The 21,353-nt window shown below is 41.9% G+C and overlaps 1 protein-coding gene across 1 annotated transcript in view; it reads left to right on the top strand.

Annotated features, from left to right (window-relative positions):
- F13A1 (coagulation factor XIII A chain) overlaps positions 1-21,353 on the top strand; it is a 61,141-nt gene that overhangs the window by 9,169 nt on the left and 30,619 nt on the right. The window contains exons 4-5 of the mRNA XM_027654093.1: positions 9,040-9,291; positions 15,837-15,955. Coding sequence (XP_027509894.1) covers positions 9,040-9,291; positions 15,837-15,955 — 371 coding nt within the window. The remainder of the gene's footprint in view (positions 1-9,039; positions 9,292-15,836; positions 15,956-21,353) is intronic.

The raw sequence follows: 21,353 nt of genomic DNA, 5'->3' as shown, positions 1-21,353 counted from the left end.
TTGTCCTTTCTGTGAAATGGGACCAGCGTCCATGTGTGGTGGCTGACAACTGGCTGCAGGGAAGGGCTGCATATACAGGATAGTGTACAACGCTACTGCCCTCCCTTGCTTTTTTGTGTTCACTTCTGTGAGCACCACTGCCCTCTTGCTACAAGGACTTTAGCTCACAAAGATTCAACTGGGAGATGTTCAGGTTCCTCTTGTAGGAATTGCTCAACACTCAGTGCTCCACAAAAGTTTCTCTCTGTGAACATGTGGTGAAAACACAGTATATTTATTCTCAGAGGCTAGCAACAAAAAGCAAAACAAAAACAATTCACAATGGGGAAGGAAAATTTAGATATTGTGTGCTTGACTCTTGCTACTTCTCCTTTTAGTGGCAAGTCCAATGTTTAATGCTGAGAAGAAAATATTTCTCATATTTAGTAAAGAGCACTCAGTGCTGAAGGTCTTAGTGCTGTGCTCTCAAACCTTTTGTCATGGGAAGACGTGGCCATTTTCATCCAGTTTTTTTCTGTTTGTCTTCCTGAAGGGCAAGCGTTCACCTCTTCTACTGCCAGCTGTCTGAACACCAAAGCCCAGTCCAAAAGCTCTTACCCAGGCTGTCCGTGAGCAGCAGAGAGAGGCAGGCACCTCCAAGCATAGTTTAACCCTGTTGTTTTAAAATGGGATGAACTCTCTTCTGCTTCCTCTATTGACTCTCTCCCATAGACTAGGCTCTGACTTTAAGAACACTAAAAGCAGGGGAGGTGAATCCTGCCCTTTGGCACTGTCAGGCAGAAGCTACTCCTAGGGAGCGGCTCAGACAACAGCTGTACAGCAGAGACAGCTTGAGCTCAGAGAAGCTTTTTGTGATGAAACTATACCTCCTAAGAAAGTGCTGAGTTTGAGAGATTAAAGTGATGGACACACAGAAATATTGCCAGGTTCTTGTAAAATGACCTTTCCAAGGAGCTCTCTGTGTGTCTGAGCAGTAGATTTCAAATGGTGCAGCAGAACTGTAGAATAGAACAACCTACATTGGAGGGGCCTCCAGAGGTCTCATCTCTAGCCCTTGCTCAAAGCAGGTCCAGCTTGATCCAGTGTCTTTGGGCCTTGCCCTAGGGACAGGTTTTCAGTAGCTCCAAGGATGAGGATGTTACCCCAGGCAGTGTGGACCAGGCTGTCCAAAACTGCAGAATATTATGAGTGGTTTGAGATTCTATTCTCATAAGGTACAAAGATACTCCGTGGGGAGGGCTGGCCTTGGTTCTCAGAGAATTCAGTTGGAGCTGGGAAAATTCAAAGTCCATTTTTGCAGGGCTTTTCCTACAGTGTGGGCTGTTTATACAACAGTGTTGTATGAAGCTATTCAGAAATTATTAGCTCCCAGCCCTGGGAAATTTCCTAACATTGACATTAATCCATCATAGAATTTTTATCCATTAAATACTAATTTTGCTCCTGAAAAATGTGACAATGGTAATGAATTGATTCTCTGTGTGCGCAGAACTATTCTATTTCCATTACTCTGTAAAATTTACCTTTCCTTCTCTTTTTTTTGCTCCTATTTTTGCTTCTTTTACATCATTAAAAAGATGATTAATGAAGCAAGAAAAGCAAGTAGAGACTGCTTAAATCTTCTAATTGATAATGAATCAAGGGTCCCTGGGACAAACGATTTTTGTGTCAAGTAAAACTAGGTCTGAAACACTCACAGAACAACCTTTAATAACAATCTTTTTTAATCCACAGTCCATTTAAACACCATTCACACAGAGGTTAGAATTCATGGGTTAATTGTTTAAGCAAATATATATGTGTTTGTAAATATATAAATAATTCACCCCAATATCTTGAAAGTCACTTTTACAGATATTCTTCTGTGATGGTTCTTTATGACCAAAGTTGTTCTTGCTTTAACAGACTGTTTTCTGTAGATTCATCATCGGTGAAATTGACTGAAATGCTAACATGTGAATTATTATAATTCAGTTTTGCACATAATCCTTCATTAAATTAGGACCATACTTGCCTGCCAAAGTATGGAAAACTTTAAATGTGCCAAAAAATCCACATGGAAAAATATCCACTTATAAAGAGTAATTGGATGTTATTCCAGTTCTTGTGCTGAACCACAGCCCTGCTGCAGTACCTATGGTTTGAGAGCTGCTCCATCACCACATAGTTCCTACCTTGCCATCAACTTCCTGGCTTTTATAAGAGGAAAGGTGAGCATCACCACTTGGGTGATACTCATTTTATTGGTCTGGGGTTGAGATGAAAGAGCCACAAGTGTAGTTGATGTGCTTACATCTAGTTCCCCCCAGTGGGAACAATTTCAGTTTACTTGAAATCCCACTGAGCCCAGAGCAGCCCATGGACCCCCTCGTCCATCTTGGTCTCTCCAGACTACTGTCTTTGTGGTGATGGGAATACTTTGTGCTTCTCCTAGCTTTCCCTGATGCAGGCTTAGCCAGGCTGAGCATGACTCCCTCACCTGGGGCAGCCCGTTTGTCATGAGTGCTGCAAAGTTTCCTCCAGCACTGCTGCGCTGGCAGGGATTTCTCTGAAAAGCAGACGTATTATTAGATGGGCTTATACAGCCTTCAATCTTGCTTTTAGTAGTAGTTTCCAGTATGTGGTTGTAAATCTTTAAGGGGCTGATAAGTTTATACAGTGCATCCTGACTCTAATGATATATTTCCCCACATCCTCATAAATTGTTGTCTATTTGGATTTTCCTTAAATGGCTTCATAAATCTATATATATTGGTCTAGCCCTCAATATTATTATGGACATTTTATTCATTGACATACTTCTGGAACAATCATAAATTCTAGTCCCCCAGGTTACTATCACCTTTCTACATGTGTGCATGTGTAGACACCCACACACCCATCCATATGCTCTCATCAGGCTTCTAAAAATCAGTGGCTTTTGGCCTGAGATGAGAGCAGAGACTTACTGCTCCTTTTTCCAAAGTCTTCCCAGGCCTGCTCCAGAAGGATAGTTATAACACAGAAAAGCAACTAAGAACACAAAGATGTTAGAATTGATCCTGGAGCATGGCTTGTTTAGGTGACATCAAATTCCCACTTATGGTCAGAGGGATAGCTGAGTTAAATTAAATAACCAGAGGTCAAATTCAAGGTATATGCACCAGTATCAGTGGAACTCTTCATACTGTCCTACAGTGTCCACAGCAGAGTTGGGCCAAGTGTTATTTCAGGGTTTTGAGGTTTTAATGATTTTGTCAGGCAGTAATTCGAACTTAGTGGAAAGTATTGCTACCCCTGCTGTCACCTGTCCTCCTCAGCAGCTCTGTGGCAGGGCATGTGGTAGTGGAGGGGCTGGAACATGAGATGATCCCCAGCACCTGGAATGGGATGTCAAGCTGAGTTCTGCCTTTGGGTAAAAGTTACTCTTTGGAAAATTTTGGATCCTGATGTTTTTAGGAACGTTCTTTGCACCACACAACAGCAACTAACTGGTGCAGGAGTCAAACTGCATTGGTGTTGATACTTAATGCTGAGAGTTTAATGAATCACTAGATCTCTGTTTCACAAAGAACTACAAAAAAATGAGCAGAGATACAGAAACACCTGATGGTCTAAACTTGAAGTCCCATTTTGTGGGAGAAAAAAATAATTTATTAGCAGTGGAACACATTTCCTAGAGATTGACTCTAGGCAGATAAGAGACCTGTTTGGCAGCTCTTAGCAAGTAACAAACCTAAACACTTTCTGAACAAAGGTATTGGGATATTTTTTTCCTCCTCTCTGGACTTCCCAGTCAGGCCCCAGAGGAACAGAGAGGAGGGAGTCCCTTGGTGCTCTATGAATGCAGTATTTCATGCCAAGCAATCTTTATTATGCTCACATTTGCACTGCTGCAGCAGCATCAAGTGGCACATAAAATCTAGCTGTATTTTTAAATTGTTTTAATAGCTAAGGTGCGTGACTCCAATGTCTGTTCTACAACTGTAAAGTACTAGAAATATCCACTCCTGGGACAGAGTGACCAGATGTTAAGGATTTCTAACTGGAGCTGTGAGCAAAACTTATTTCAAGATATTTGGGTTTCCTACATTTCCAAGTTTTATATAGCGTTTCTGAAGGCAATAGAATTTGAGAGTGGGAGGAACCCAGACGGGATGTTAAAACAGTGACTTAGACACTACTGTTTTTTACAAAAAGATTGTTTCTTCTTCTTGTTTGTTTTGATTGTTTGGAATTTTATTAAAGCACCTCTCCTGTTTCTTTTTTCTTTGTTTTACTTTATGTTTCCTGTCATGGTTCCCATATACTAATACCCATCTCCAGGCTGCTTGCTACAATAAGTATCAACTCTGCTACACAGCTATTGTACTTGTGGCTTCTAGCTCAAACTTATTTGTCAACCTGTCATAATTATTATGAATTCCAGGGCTGGCGTTGAAATAGATTCTTTACCCTTTATATGAAAGAGTATATTGAAACAAAAAAATGAACCTACAGGAAAATTGCTAATTATTGTGTGCAATGTGTCCCAAAGGGAGACAGATTCCTTGACTCCTTGAAAAGCTAATCTTCTAAGGAGGGTTCCTAAAAAGACTACTGAGAAATAGCTTTGTTCATCTCCCTCTCTCCTGAGGTAACCCACGTCCATCAAGAGAGGAGTGCTTGTGTTTTGATGGCTGAAGTTGCTGCACCTATCTCACCATCTCTCTGTTGATGTAAATCCCTCTCTGGTGTGGCAATTTTACCCAGAATTTAACACAGCTTGCTTCCATGTCTGATGGGCCCAGGGCTGACGTGCTAGGGAGTTAAGGCATATGTTGAAAATAACTCACTTTGAATGCCTGTGCGTGACCACAGTTCTGTGTTTTAGACAGCACATTATTTTGCTGCTATATAAATAGACTTCGGCAAATTTAACAAAAACTGCATTTTGTTCTTTGCTTCTGTAAAGTGTCTGTGTGTGGTAGGGGACATCCCATACATGCCCACATCCACACAGGCTTCATTCATGGTCCCTTTTGCCACTTAGACCTTTACTCATGTTTTTTATTTATTTTATGAGCTCCTTTAATAGTGACAGCAGCTATTTTGCTCCTCTTTTTCTGAGTGCCTGGAAACCCCAGGAAGTGTAGAGTTGAGCTAAGCTGCAACTGAAGTGAGAAGGAGCTTTAGGAGACCAGCTTGGATAGTTACAGAAACCAAGGTGGGATAAGAAAGGGTAAGAAAGAAGTATCAAAAGAGTTGTAGACCTGTGCACTGTGCATCAGGGGAAATAGATTTGGTTGTGCTGTTAAACCTTCCATACAAGGGAGGTTTCTGTAAAAATAATATCTTCTGGCAGTGTTGTGGCTCAGTACCTAGCACTGAAATGCAGAGAGTTGTAGGCCCGAGAAAGAGGGTCACTGTGAGTTCTCTCCGGTCCTCTTCTGCTTTGACGGCAGGGCAGTCAGCAGCCCCTGTATCAGCATGATATCTTCTAAGCTGCAAAAGGAGCCTATAAGAAATTCAACCAGCACAGCAATCTCCAGGCTTTTTGAGTTCTCAGGCTAGATTTTCCCATTTCCATGTGCTGTTAGAGCGAGCAGACAGGGGCATCCCAACAGCATGATGTCACACAACGACTTTGTCTGTCACAGAGCAATTGGCTGTGAAATGTCCTCATGTGAGGGCCAGAGCCTCCTACACCCAAAGAAAACGTGAGCACTGGGGAGTGAGACAACCACAAAGAACTGGCTGTGGAACACAGTTCAGGCTGCCAACTCCTGGAGCAAACCAGAGCTGGAGAGATCCTGAGCCAGCTGATGCTGCTGGCAGAATGTCAGCACCCTCCTGTCAGCATAAAAACAGTTTATCTTGTCTACAAGGCTCCTGGACCTGACATGCACCCAAACACCCTCCAACCTCTCTATGGGTTGGGTTAGCACCAGAGACCCTGCAGAGAGTAGTCTGTCAGGCATTCACAGGCTTTTGGTAATGAGTCTTTGGTTAACATCGAATCTTCCGTGGAGACTAAACCAGAGAATGAAATCACCACTGCATGTTATTCCTTCAGAGAAAGGGCCAACATTACAGATATCCCAACTATGAGCCAAAGTTGGCTCTACTTTTCCACTGCACCCAGAAATGTGTGCTCAAGATGTAGATAACAGTCAAATGCCCAGGCCAACCTGAGAATCCTTGCCTACAAAGTTGATAAATATAGTGCTGAACCTACATAAGGATTATTTTGCCAGCAACCTTACCATGTAATGCCAAAGTTACTCAGCTTTACAGCACTCTAGTGTCAAGACAGCAGATGTGTGTACATGAGACTAGTGTGGCTGATGCTGTCAGATGTCTAGATGTGTGTTTACAATTCAGCTCTGTAAGCTTGTGTCAGAAGTAACAATTCCCTTACTCTTCCATTTGCAAACCATATTCTTCCATTTGCATTCTGTTTTTTGTTTCAGAAGATTAGGGAACCCGTCCTCTCTTCAAACAAAACATTGGAAATTGCTCACTGTGCTCTGGAAGGCTCTGCCCATCTTTCCAAACTTCCTTGTGAGTTCAGGATTTATGCAATCATTAGCAAGCACCAAATTCTGATCATCTGTCAGAAGCAAACAGTGTTCTCTCGTATTTACTATCTACAATATCTGTGAAGTGTCCTGACTTCTAGGATATCCCTTCCCTGGCATCTCTGCTATGCCTGTAGGGATGTAGGCAATACCCCAGAGCACCTTCTCCTCATGCGTGAGTAAGAACATACAATGACCTCTTACCGTGTGGGAGCAGCTGTGTGAGGCTCTGGGGTGAAAGGAACTTGAATACTCCTCAACAGCAACTACAGGTGCTTCCTTGTCAAGCAACAGGTGTATGAGGGTGTCTTGTGGCTTTGCTTGCAAGAAGGACCTTTATTTGGAAGAGAGAATGGAATTTCATATGTCGAGGTTTTCAGAGAAAGTGAGAATACCAGAGGCTCAGTACTTCGCTGAACCTGCTTATGAGGTGCCAGTGCCAGTGTTTCCATAAGGATGTCTTGAAAAGGTTTCCTGGCCTCTTTGTGATCCTATCTGGTTCCCATAGGCAGATTTAATGGGGAGTGATTCTGCAGCCTCCCCATGTACGTGGTGTACACAGACATGGTGGTGCAAAGCCACCACCACAGCATGGCTTCTTCTGTCCCCAGTAGGCTGCTACACTGACATGCGGCTTCCAGTGAAGATAACGATGTCAGTTCCTAATCACGCTAAAATAATCATCTCTTCCCCCTCCCACCCTTCTGAAGGAGGTAAGGGAGGTATTTTTAAAAGTAGCACTTGTTAACGGTTTTCAAAGATATCAGTTCTACTACTTGTTTTGCTCTGCTGCTTTGTTTGCCTGGACTGTTTTTTTTTAGAAAAAGATTATGTCAAAACTAGAACCAAATATTAACTGTAGAGGCATGATGGGTCATACCCAGTTGCACTACAAAGAACATGAATGTGTTCAGCTCTCAGATCGCAATTGTTAGCAGAAACAGGATTCGCATCTCTGTTACCTCTGTAGGCTCTTCTCTCTAGACTGGCTTTCCTTTGATGGCTTATATTTGAAGTGTCCAACGCTCTATCTTCTCGTATTTTCTATTGATTTTGCTCTCTTGTTCGAGTCCTTTATTCTCCTGTGGGTCTTTTCCTTCCATTGCGTCCCTCACTGATCTGAATGAGTTTCATGTGTTACAGCATCCCTGGCCAGCAGGGCTATTTATGTGCACTGAATATCTGCAAAATGGAAATACATGTGCTCTGAATAATCTCTTGGATGAAGCACAGTAGCCCCAGATTTTTCAGAAACACAAATCTCGTGGCAGCTTGCGAGCTTCAGATTCAAAGCTGGAGTTGTCCTTTCCCAAATGTACCAGTGTTCAGATCTGGGATTATCTCTACATCAGCAGTATAAAAATAAGCAAGCAAGAAAATCAACGCCCTTGTAAGTTTAATTTTGAAGTTCTTAAATAGTAGGAATGAAAAATATAGAAGTCTGTCCCTCTGTCTGCCATCGTTGCTTTTCGTTACCCTATTTTTGAATGAGAGTGTCTTACTTTCAGCCTAAAATATGAAATGAAAAATAGATTTGAGAATGAGATAGGGAACTCAGCCTTCTCACAAGTGTCTCTTCTGTCTGTGGTGTTGGTTGGCTTCCAGATACAGTTTGGCTCTACCTCAGCCTCAAAGGGTGGAGCCTCACACAACTTTGAATCCTGGCAGTGTACGTTTGCATGTAGTTGGCAGAGTAAAATAGACTTCTCGGGGGGGGGTGTTGTCTTACTGTGAGGTAGGCTATCATGTGTGTTACTTTGAAGGTCTGTCATACTTTGGGACCCATTTCTAGCAGAGAAAGTTTGGTAACTCAGCACGGATACAGTGATTTATATTCTGGTCGTCCAGAGTTGATTCCCACTATGTCCATGAGGAGCGGGTTGTTGGGGGGAACTGAGTGCTGGGTGTCTGCAGGTGGACTCACTTGTGTTTCCTCTGTTTGTGTGGACTTCATGAAAGTGTGTTTGGTTTCTGCTTGTCAGCACAGCAGTGCAGTGAGAAGAACAAGGTTCTGCCCCGCTGAAGAGCCCCAAAGTGGATGTCTGTGCCCCAGAGCGCACTTGCATGCTAGTAAAAACGGTGGTGGGTGCATCTGAACTGGGGAAGGGGTTCTTACCTAAACTCCTAAACTTAACAGTCTAGCTGACACCAAGCTGCTGGAGGGCAGTTTGCTGCACTAGCATAAACAATGGTGAGCAAGAGAAGTCTTGGATAGCCCCGGCTCATGGTGCCAGGGCTACATGTCTGACAGTGTTTGAACCAGCAAGATTGAAGCTTGCTGGAGTGAGATGGGTGGGTGTGTCTGCACAGGCTGCCTGGGGGGAGGTGTGGCTGTACTGCCAAGTGACCAAGTGCTGTGTTAGGCAATAAGGGAGGTAGGTGATTTCTGCCCAAACAAACTTGCCAACTCCACTGAAAATAAGGACAAAGGGACAAAGGACTCCTAGAGAGTTTAGAAAAACTGTTAAAACAAGGCAAACCTCTTCACTTTTCTCTCCAGGTCGCTATCCACAGCAAAACAAAGGCACCTACATCCCAATCATAGTAGGTAATGTGCTGAAACCGGGTGAGTGGGGAGCCAAGATTATTCACAGGGAGAACAACTCCATTCGCCTGTCCATCATGTCTTCTGCCACCTGCATCATTGGGAAGTTCCGCCTGTATGTTGCTGTCTGGACTCCCTTTGCCATCCTTCGGACACGCAGAAACCCTGCAACCGACACGTACATCCTGTTCAATCCCTGGTGCCAGCGTAAGTACCTTACCAAGGGTTCACACTTTCTGCTGCTGAGCTCATCAGGTTTTGGGAGGGGGTGGTCCAGGAAGGACAGCTTGGTACTAAGGAGTTTGGAGACACGACAGTTTGGGTCTGGAAATTTTACATAAACTCTGCCAAGAGTCAAGAGTTTAAGGCTGGAGAATAGCCCTGTGTGAGCAGGGCTCCAGGCTGGAGACCAGTGCCTGTGCTGTATCTGCAGTCTGCAGTTTTATGAGGCCAAGCCTGTGTTTACCAGTTTGGGCTCCATTTATTATAGTAAACATACCCCAAGGCTTCACTCTGACTTGAATAGGCTACAGCATGAGCCTCCTGCCTGCCTGTGTGTGCTTTAAACTGACAAGTCAATATGGGCATGTCTTTTTTGAGGATTTGGTGTAGGGCAAGATGTGGCAGCCTCCCGTACTTTGTTGACTTACATCATAGATTGCCACACTTAGGACTGAACATCTGAAGCCAAATTGCAGGAATTCAATGGCAGCTGCTCCTTCTGCACAGGCTGGGTGGAGTCGGCTTGCTGTGGCATCACTGATAGTACCTTCCTACTGCTACATGACATTTGCCCTTTATTGGTGACTAATTAGCAACCATGGTCTCTGTGAGGAACAGAACATTTTGCAAATGAGCCATTTTTTATAGTACAGTGGGTTGAAGAACAATTAATTTTTTTGAAATCTTCCAGGATCATGGGGAAAACATCAGGCCTTATGCTGACAAGATTGTATTTTACCCAATGAACTCCATGTGTGGCTTTAAGGAGAGGGCAAGAAAGACCAGAGAGGTTTGATTCAGCCTTCTTACAGGCTGTAGCACTGTGTCTCAGCTTCTGACACTTGTAAGGCTCCAAGTCATATGTATTGCAATATATTTAGGTCACCAGCTAACTTTAATATTCTTCTGCCACCTTTCCTTCATCTTTCAATTTTTTACCAGAATATTCGCATCAAATAATCCCATACCAAACAAGGGCCATCCTACCAAGTGACAAGTAAGTTTAGCATTATAAATAGAGTCCATTACATGGAATGATTTGTGCTGCATTCATTACTTTCCCCTAGTCCAAGGGAATAGAAGCAATAATTAGCTTATGCATTATTTAAGAACATATATGTTAATGCTGAATAAAGAGGAGTTAGTTAAGTGGGAACAGGAGGGAAGGGCAGGGCCCGGTGTGCCATGACACTGTAAGATATTCCTGAAAGCAGTGTAGAGGTAAGATACCTTAGAGCAGCATGCTAACAGTTTGTTCTGGGAGAGGAGGGAGAGTGTGCAACAGAAAGAGAGGAATCACTGCCAAATTATGATCCACTGTGAGGAGACAAAACTGCTCTAGGTTTGTGTTGGCGTCATCAGCCTCTCACAGCTTCAGCCAGGGAGGTGCAATTTTCCACCTCAATGTAGAGCATCACTTGGTTGTAGTCCTGGATGTTGTAACAGTCAGTTTGTTAGCCTGTATGGTGATTCTGCAGTGGTTCAGCACCTCTTTGGAAAGGGATAAACCCCAAAGATAAAGCTTCTTAAATTGCCTCAGTTTGCCTCATGATTAGCAGACAACCAGCTCGGGCTGCATGCAGCCTTATATGGAGAAAAAATGTGGTGTGTGGGGGTTGGCTACCCCACTGTGGTGTGACTGAGACCACAGAGGCTGATTTGAGGTGTTAGTCAGACAGAAAAAAAGGGAAAATCAATCCCTCCTTCACAACTCCTTCCCCACCAGCTCTGTGCGCTGAGTGATCCACCTCTGTCCATGGCACACAGGCACTTCGCTCTCCTATGCCCTCCCTCCTTCACCTGAGCTGAATGGGGTCGAAAGCCAGCAAGGTTAAAACAAGGGAGCAAACCCAAAGGGAGCAAGATATGCAGGAGTTACCTCCAGCGGCAGGCGTTGCCAAGGCCAGTGGAAAAACTCTGCTTTAGGAAAGCAAAACAGAGTCTCTGGGCAGCAAGGACTGCTGTGTGACCCCAGATCCAGGGGAGGCAAGTCAGGGACCACATTTTCATCTGCAGCTTACATTTTAAGGTGTGTCTCAATGGCTTCAGGTGCTATCCCTTGCTGACTATTGTAGTTTTTATTTCCTGCATGTTTCATTTCGATTTGGATTTATTCTCATTTCTTGTTCCTGCTTTTACTCCTAGGTAGTTTGGGCTAATTAGTTCCTGTATCTGTCTTTTTCCCCTTGCCTTGTGTTAAAAAACCAAGGACTGTTTCTCCACGCTTTATCCTCTGGCTGGAAAAGATTTTTCAGTGTAATGACAAAAGGGTAAAAAAATTCAGGCAGTTAAAGCACAGAGAAAACAATAGTTTGAAAATCTTCTAGACTAGTTTGCTGGGTTAATAGCCAAGCAGAAAAGTGTGAGTGAAAAGCCTCATTAAAAAGAGAGAAGACTGATGCCAGAAATGAATGGGGATTGTTATAGCAGGGAGCAGAGTACAGGCTCAACTGCCTAGTGCAGCTTTCCAACTCATCATTTTGGAGAAACATCAATATGTCGGTATGAGCTTTTCTTTAAGACAGAAGCATTTGTGCCCTTTCTTATTACTTCTTTTCTCACTATGGTTCAGTTTTGACATATCTTCCCAGACAGGGATGTTGGGGTTTTTTCTGCTATTTCAGAATAAGTTTGAATACCAAGTCAAGCTACAGAGTACTTTGCTTCCAAAATCATGAGATGCTTTTATATATTTTAATCCCCTTAGCTACATTTAAGGTTGATCACCAAGAATACCTTAAAGATGCAGGGCTTGATCCTGAAAAATTAAATACACTGGCCCCAAACCTCAGTGAAATTTTCATTACTTAATAAGCAACATAAAGTCTGAGAGGAAAGGCAGCATTCTTTCTTCAGCCAGCTGAAGACAGCCAGCTTTCTTTAGCCAGCTGAAGACAGCCAGCTTTCTTCAGCCAGCTGACATAGTTGGATAAAACCAATGTGCTTTTGGGCATGCAGAGCCCTCTTCAGTTGAGGAACAGAAGACACAAATGGCAAGTAGTTAAGAATATCTTCTTCGAGTTTAACTAAACTCTTGGCAATATCAGACTACATGAAAGCAGAGAAGAACTCCTTTGATCTGGATACTGCAAGCTCTTTCCAAGGAGATACTGAGTCCCAGAAACTTTCTGCTGGGGAACATTTAGTGCTTATCAGGAAAAGACCCTGTGTTGACTTCTGTGGCTCTCTCACAGGTGGAGATGTATAGTGTAGCTGAGTAAGTTGCAAACTCTGTGGGTCCCTCACCCAAGTCTCATGCAAAGTGTATTGTATTTAAGCAATTAAATATATTGCAACTTTATTGAGTCAGTTGCACATTTCTTGTGCTTAAATGTCCTAATACTGTTTAAGGATTTGTAACATGTGGTTGACTTTTGGACTCTTCTCATGTTACTGGTCATCCAAATTTGGCCTAATAATATTTTCTTGCATTTATAGCTAAATCTTAAATTTGATCTCTTGTGTCATAGATTCCATGTGGGTGAAATTCACACAGAGCTTCATCCTTTTGCTACATTAACCTAGGCAAGCACTATCTAAGGCAGCAAAATAATCTTGATCCTGGGTAGAGTGTTTTTTGTAGATAACTGTGTTTAGCTCTTGCAGCTCTGGGTTTGCCACAGCACTGTCCTCTTCCCAGCATGACCCCTGGCAGATTTGTGTTTCCAGTGAGGCCCAGCCTTGCACGCCTGGATTCCTATGAGAGCATGTTGAAGGGAGACTGGGAGCCCAGGGCACGGCTGCTGCTTCCACCTCTACCCATCTGCTGGTGCTGCTGTGCTCAGCCGTCGCTGTCTGCATGAAGAAATGGCTTTTCCAACTCCAGAAGGTTGCCGTTCTGGGATTGGTGTCCTCCCATACTGGGTTGAGTCCTCTCATGTTCATTCACCTTCCCAAATTGAAAGGACTGCTCTGCACTCCTCATATCTTTTACAGAGAGCCAGTGTTCAGTAGGAATCCTCGCCTGCAGTGCTGTCTTCATGTGAAGTGTATTTTCACCTTATCCAAGTTCAAATAGAGAAGCATAGAAGCTAATTTGCTTCTTTGTAGCATTGCTAGTGTCTTAGTAAATTCCCAGGATAAAAGAAGTGAGTAAAAAACCTCTTAAACTGATAAAGAACAACAAACAAACCTAGCACATTTCCATGGAATTCCTCTGTTTGTCAGATGTGAGCCTCCACTTGCACAAAATAATTAGGAGTTGTACTATGTAGAGCATACTTAGCATCAAAGTAGTCACAAATGCCTCATATTTTCTTCTAAACAGTCTCAGGGGTAGTGAAAGCTGTCAAAAATCAAAGCAGCTGGCATCTCTGTGAAACACAGAAGACCTTTTTACCTTATCAAAAACACAAATATTTAAAATAATCGACAGAGAAGTTAATCAATTTTCATCTGATTTAGCAAAGATCATGCAGTCTCAAAATAACATAAGCATCTCAATTGATACCAACGAGATCAATGTTGATATTTTTAATCCCCTAAAGAAAACAACAGCTGTCAAGAAGGCATATGCACACTCTCCACTGAATGTGTAACTGCACAGAAGAAGGTGTTAGCTCTAGTTCTTTAAATGCATTCTCTGTGCTATTTGTGTGGACAAGTTTTAATAAAATCCAAAGCTCAGTGAGAGAATGCAAATAATCATTCAATGAACAAATCGGGCAGATCCACCCTAATGAAACAGAACCTAGATGATCTGTAACATCTGCAATATTTTTTAGTGGGATCCTATGCAGAACTTATTGGACCACAAAAAAGGCGATGCTTGCATAAATGACTGCAGTTGTCAAGTTTTAACACTCTCTTTCAGCTCATAGACTCTGAATATAATATACCCTTGATCATCCACTGGGTACCTGGGTGCAGGTTGACTAGGTCATGGGTAGTGACAAACCCATAAAGAAACTTCTTAACGGCCTAGCCTTTAGAAACCAGGTGAATGCCACCACCCTGCCAAACATAAGAGTGGGTCTCAGACCTGCCTGCCTCAGGTAAAGCTCCATAAAACCTGCTATTCCTCTGCTTGCTCGGAGTCAGTCAGAGCCTGTACAGCAACTGTCAAAAGCATAAAGAAAGCTGTGATCTCCTCAAACGCACTAAAGGCTTCTTGTATTCAATACCTGCTTCTCTATTGCTCTTTGCCCATCGGTGAAGAGATCTTTATGTTACATATCTACGCATACTTTCTTATGTATGTATAGACATAGAGATATAAATATATCTTCAGAGAAAAAAACCTTCCAGCAGGGTCAAGTGTGTAGATTGGCAAAGCCCTTCACCTAGCTCAAGCCTATGTGAGTTTTGCGTTTAATTTTTTTGGAGGGCCTAGATTTTAGCTTATTTTCAGCCAAATTGCAGTTTTATGGGTAAATGAAGACGCTTTTGGGAATGACGTTTACAAGGAAGTACGAATCTGATTTGCATTTCAACAAAACACAACAAATCAATAGGCTTTTAAAAGTTAAATGATCCTCTAGTAATTTGTAGTGAGATGCCGAAGAAATCTACTATGGCAGTAGTGAGTGGTAGTTTTGTACTTGCTCATATCAAACTGTCAGAAGTTATTGCTTCCCTTTAATTTGCTACCTGGTACCACATTACTGATTTCCTCAAATTAATTAATTCCCATGCTATTAAATGTTAAGCTGTATCTATTAGTCTCAAAATACAAGCATTGGCACAGGAAAGAAATCTTCAAGTATTCTAGCATCACAGAATCATGACCTGTGTGATACTTACCTGTGAATGTCTGAATAGTTTCACATCATTCAGGGTTCATTATGAATGTTAAAAATGAGTAATTTATGTATTTGAATCGTGTTTGCAGGTTGAAGATCCATGCATATGCTCTTGACTTTTGATATAAGTCCAATCTAGAATATACCCTTTGTATATGTGTTGATAAAGAACTCTTCCAATTACTTCTAGTTTTCATTTGGACACTTGAATTTCTCCTCATATTAGCTGGTCAGTCAAGCTACGTGGGGGAGGGATAGTCCAGTCAATAACTAATGTACAGAAAAAGCAACCAAACCCCTCTGTTAATATGACATAAAAAGCTTATTGTGGTTGTTTGTTTTTTTTTTCTGTGCACTACAGATTTTTCTTTAGAACTCTTGACTTGAGCTGTTTTCCATTAACATTAATAAGTTTGAAAGTGTTCTTTGATCTGTTTGTACAGATGCAGAATTGCGTCATGGTGCTCCAGCTCTTAAATTAGTTGCATACAATAATCATAACATTCTTGATAAGATGTGACATTTTAACCATACTTTACAGATCCTTAGAAAACAGGCAGGAGTTGTCAGCATTTTTCCATCTTGCATGCTTTTAAGTTGTGTATCATATTCCTAACTAGGGTCACTATCTCCTTATTCTTGTACTCTCTTGAAGCAAGTAACACTTTGTTTGATGGAACAGGGGTACTTTTTGTCAAAGATGACTGTATGATATGCTAAGATGTTTTATCTGTCCTATGTGAAAATTAAGCACCTGTGCTAACATTTATTTTTGGTAAACTGATCCAGAGGATGCCGTGTATCTGGATGATGAGAAAGAAAGGGAAGAATATGTCCTGAATGATGTTGGTATTGTTTTCCATGGAAACGTTGAAGATGTAAAATCAAGAAGCTGGAGTTATGGTCAGGTAAGCTATTTAGACCTTCTCTGGCTGCTCCCAGTAGGATATCAAGTGAGTTTAATTGACACCAGACAGTGGTTGAGACTGTGGGCTCTGGAGTGCATTATTGGTCTCTGCTTCATAAAGATAAGGGTTATAATTTTAAAATTGTATGAAGTGTGTATATGCTTAATCCAGAAAAACAGTGTTATTATTGCTGATATTTAAAGACCTTGTTTTAGGGGCCTATTTCAGATACTAAGAGGCTGCCTGTTGAAAGTTATAATCATTAGCTGAGGTTTCCACAGTACAGCAGTATTTCTGCTGCTGCATTATTGCTGCTTCAGGATCAAATAGATTTGTGAAAAGTAGAGTTGTTTGGGTTTGACGTTTTTCTTTTTATTTTTCAACAATAGGTTGTATTGCTTTTTGACTTTTTGTTTTAGTTTTAGCAGCTTGGTGGAAATAATTCTGATCTTCTCAGAGGTCAGCTAGTTACAGGATTCCTATGACAAACCAGGAACCTTTCCCTTTGCTGCCTGGACTGGACAACATCAGTGTGCAATGGCCTCTTGCAGTCTGGGGGAAACACCCCCTACTAGGCTGGTATGGGGTATTGGTGTGCCTTCAATAGCATAGAATCGTGGAACAATTTGGGTTGGAGGGGATTTTAAAGGTCATTTAGTTCCACCATCCTGCCAGAGACAAGGACACCTTCCAGTAGATCAGGTGCTCAGCGTCCTGTCCTACCTGGCCTGGAACACTTCTAGGGATGTGGCATCCACGGCTTCTCTGGGGCAACTTGTTCCAGCATTTTAACACCCTAGTTATTAGAAATTGTTTCCTTATATCTAATTTAAATCATCCCTCTTTTACTTCAGAAACAACTACTCCTTGTCTCAGACTTATCTATTTTACCTCAACTTTCTTGTAAGAACTAACCAGCCTGAAAATCCCTACGGGATGAAAGAATTAAGTTTTTGTGTGAGAATGGGAAAAAGGCATTATCAAGCAGGATCAAAACGAGAGCAAAGATAACCCTAACTGTCACTCAGAGGGGCTCCAGTGGACTGATACTGGACGAGGTAAACTCTGCTCATCTCACTTCCTGGACTTTCCCAACGGCACAATTAATATTCCTTAATACTGTCGTGATAGATTCATTGAGATTTTGTGGCACCTCCTTAGCACAGCCTTGCACAAGGGGCATTACCCCTTGCTTTCTTTCCCTCAGCTAAATATGATCTCAAAGCTTGAGCTGGATGGATTGCCAGTGTGCTTGCCCTGGAGTACTCTTTGAACTCACATCTCTCTTGTTTCCTTATTTAAGGGTACAATTTCATCTTTTTTCCTGTGGCAGCACAGCCCTAGGGAGTTCCTGCCTTTGCACCAATCTTTAGTTTTGTCAGTGCTGTTGTTTGCAGAGTCTGTCTTCCTGACTGAGATAAAAACAACTCTTAAATAAGGAGTGAGAAGAAGTTCCATAAGCTGATAGAACCAGATCCTGAGGCCAAAGCTGGGCATGCATTTAAGTTGACCAAAAATGCCCCCTCCTGGCCCTTCCTTCCCCCTGCAAGCACTTGTGCAGCAGTGCAGTGACTCAGACTGGAGAGCTGATCTAGCTGAATAAGCATCTGGTTGATTTTTTTTCCCTGGGTTATTTCTTGGGCTCTCCCTGTTCCTAGATTTGGGATTCACTCCTTGACAGATGTAAGGGGGAGGGAGAGAGGGGAATGAGTGGCTGGAGGAGGAAAGTGCTGCTTAAACCACATACTGGATTTATGTCCTAAGATGCTAAATTTATGGCCTATGGTGGCTTGGCCCAAGATGCTTATATTCTGCAAATCTGGCACCTTCCTGACACAAACTGGGCCTTATCTTGAGAAACTGCATTATTTGTTTGGTTTTGCTAGGAGGTAGTTCTGTCTGGGAGGTTAGGACTCTTCCATAGTCCTTTGCCATGTACTTTCATTCCTGTGTTGGCTGAAATTAGAGGACCTGATTTCCACTGTGTGCTGTGGTGCACCTTTTGCTATTGCTTGCCCTTGTGAAAGCTGAGTGTGGCAGATGCATCTCAGCAAGCCCAAGCCAAGAGCTTCAATTAGATCATTTTGTATGGGTGTAGTAGACATCAATCTGCAAAGCAACTGAGAAATATTCTTCTGGTCACCTTACTTTCAGTGAAATGAAGATCATGATGTTCCCGATCTTACCCTGCCCATTTCCAACCATTAAAAACACGTATCTCCCTCGTTTTTGGCAATCCTAGATGTTAAGAATAAGAACATTGCTCTGAGTGAGTAAAAGTACTGGCAGCAAGGCCTGTATTATGTATATATCATACAAGTATGCTTTTTATATTTGTGATATATAGCCCTTTACATGTAAGTAAAATGCATAAGGCCACATTAAGGTGAAAAGTATATGGTCATATATAAAAATACAGATAGACTTGTGCATGGTAATGGTCTTAGACTAAAAAATTGCTTTGAACAGTGACAACTGGAAGCTGTAACTCAACTTGTAAATTAAAAAGGAACATACAGTTCAAAACTGGGTTACTAGTGGGAGATGATTCTCACAGCTGCTTTCTGCAATGAGCAACGTCAACATGAAAGGAGGAAAGGCAAGAAAAATGGACCGAGGAAGAAAAAACAACACAACAGTTGAAACATGGCTGTAATGAATGAGGATGGAGGTGTTCCTTGTAACATGATTACGATCCCTTCTAAGAAACTGTAAATAGCCAATCACTCAAGAAATTCCACAGGGGATTCAGGGAAAATATGGTTTTGGAAGAAATCTAGACACATAGGAATTCTCTAGCTGAAAAACTTCAGAAGTTGGATTGCTATACTGATCATTTAATGTTGATTTTTTTTTTTTTTTTTTGGTGAGAAGAATAACATAAAACAGGTGGGCACAAAGTTTTGTTTCCATTGTGACTTCTCTCATGTTCACACATTGATCTGCTTTAGCTTTGAAACCCACTGTGCCAATGTAATTTTATGGCACATGCATTTGTCCAGGTCAGACCACAGGCAACGAGATCACATCTGCCTGCAACTGTCTATGAGAAACATAGCCCTAACTCAGCCAGTGCAAAAGGTGATACAGCCCCTCTTACTTTGATTTAAATGGAAGGTCATCTATTAGAAACAGATTAGCATGAAGGAGTCCAGCATGACTAAGTGTAACACAAGGCACTTCTGTGTGAAGACAAAATCCCTTTGCTTGTGTGATTTCTCATGCCTTATTGTCCATCTGCAGTTTTTCCCAAGTGGCTCTGCTAAAGTTCTTTGGTCCTGACATTGATTTATTTTGTATGGAGCAAGTAGTGCCCATGCCTGGCCCAGGTTCACTCCCCTGTCTTGTCTTCCTGCTGCTACTCTAGTTCCTCTGACATTTCAGAGGTGTTCAGCCTTACAACTGCTATGTTTCTATTCCACTCCTCTCTAGATAGTACTTTCATGCCAAGAGTGAGAGCAGGAAACTGATTTAGTTTGATTTAATGTTTTTAAATCCCTGAATAGTCAAAAAGGGAAAAACTGGCTATAGTGTTAAGGCTACTCTGCATCCTAAGCTACTGCAACAGTGTAAGGCAGCTAGACTTTGCAGCTTGTCCTCTTTCTTCTGTTAATCCAGTTACTTCACAAGTATTCATGTTGTTTTGTAAATGCTAAGGTGGAAGGCAGCAACCCTGACAGCAATTTATTTCCTCTTTATTCTTTCTGTGTATGCTGGCAAGATTGACAGTGTCTCATAAACTGTACATGAGAAAGGTTTAATTTGCAGGGTAAACTTCTTATTGATTTAACTCTAGTCTGATGACTTGAAGTGCAGAAAGCAGATTTTGATCCTGGCGAAAGTGATAAATCATTGGGCCAGACCTGAAGAAAAGTGAACTTGAAGCAGGAAAAATGGTTATGAGGGTCCAGAGTTTACCTAATCTGTTTTTCTCTTGGGAAGGAGGGTCTCCAAAACACAGTCATTCAACCAATATTATTTACATCACATCCAGTGGAGTGGACTGGAAAGTCTGTCATGCAATTATGGAGTTTCCCAGGAATGATTAGGAGTAGGTCTCTGAGAAACACTAATCCCTCTTTCCCTATTCCCAAACACCATGAATTCAGTTTGGCTTAGACTATAAGGCATTACTCACTAGTGAATACTTGCTTCAGAGAAAAATGCCTGCTTCAATGCTGATGTGGGTGATGATGAGAGAGATATGTTGCCTTGGGGGACATTTGCTGAAAATGATCCATACAGCAGTGGTACCTTGAGCAATAAGACCCATGTAGGCTCAAGGCAGAGGCAAAGAAAAGGACTTCCTTTGGCCAGGAAATGGCTGAAAGTGGTGGAACATAATGGTGCTTCCTCTTTCTTGGCTTATGCCAGAGTTCATCTGCTGCCTGGAATGTCACCACTATCCCTCCCATCTTCCTTGCAGTATCAGCAGCAATCTTTATTCCTTGGAGCTTCCTTTTCATCTCTCTGACCTCGCTCTTCATTCTCTTCTGCCTTTCCCCAGGTTGCCAAATTAGCAGCTTGGTCTGGGCTCTTGCTCACTTTCTTCAGGAGGCAAAACTCAGGTCAGCCTCATCTGCCAAGGAGTCCTAAGCCAGGCAGGAGACAGTTACAAAATCTATCAACTCTAGTAATATCATGAGAGCAAAAATCATATTGGTATGAATGATATCTTTCAGGATGCAAGCATAGAATGTAAAATCTAACATGGCAAGAGGACAAGCTTCATGCAGTTCCTATCACAGCCTTGAATGTTAATATAAGTTTGTGTATGTAGAAGATAGTTGTTTTATTAATGTGCATTTCCCTGCCTCCTACCTTTTACCAGGGGACAGAGGAATTTTCCTTTGGTATGCAGTTTCTCCCAAGGAAAATGAAATACATTGCAGGGCAAGTCCTGTGACAAATGGTTTCTGGTCTATTTAGGCACCTCTGCCCTCAATTCATTCTTGTGCTTGTTCATGCTGGATTGAAAAAACCCGTACCTTTTCACTCTATTTTTGAAGAAGACTACTTTAGGTCACTTGGTGTTTTTGACGTCTAAGTTTTGTAGATCAGGATTAATCTATATAATCAGCTTTTGTCTTGTCAATTTTAAACAGAATTAAAAAATAACTTTAAAAGGTAAGTGTCTTTAAACTAACACTGGCAAACCATTTATTGTTCAGCTTCTCAACAATGCACTGGCTGTGTCAGAGAAGTCCTGAAATTAACAGGTTTGGAATCTGTGAAGGACATGAAGTCCTTCACAAGTAGACCAGTTTCTTGTAGTTATTATTATAATATCCTCCTATTATATACTTGTTAGCACTTAAAATTTTATGCCCTGTCAGAAAAGGTGTGTTGTCATTTCAACCTTCTGGAAACTGGACTGAGGTTGAATTGAAAATTACAC

The sequence above is a fragment of the Corapipo altera genome, unplaced genomic scaffold, assembly GCF_003945725.1.
Source record: "Corapipo altera isolate COAL_440 unplaced genomic scaffold, ASM394572v1 60, whole genome shotgun sequence".
Lineage (NCBI taxonomy): Eukaryota > Metazoa > Chordata > Aves > Passeriformes > Pipridae > Corapipo > Corapipo altera.
This window is presented reverse-complemented; position numbering and strand designations above follow the sequence as displayed.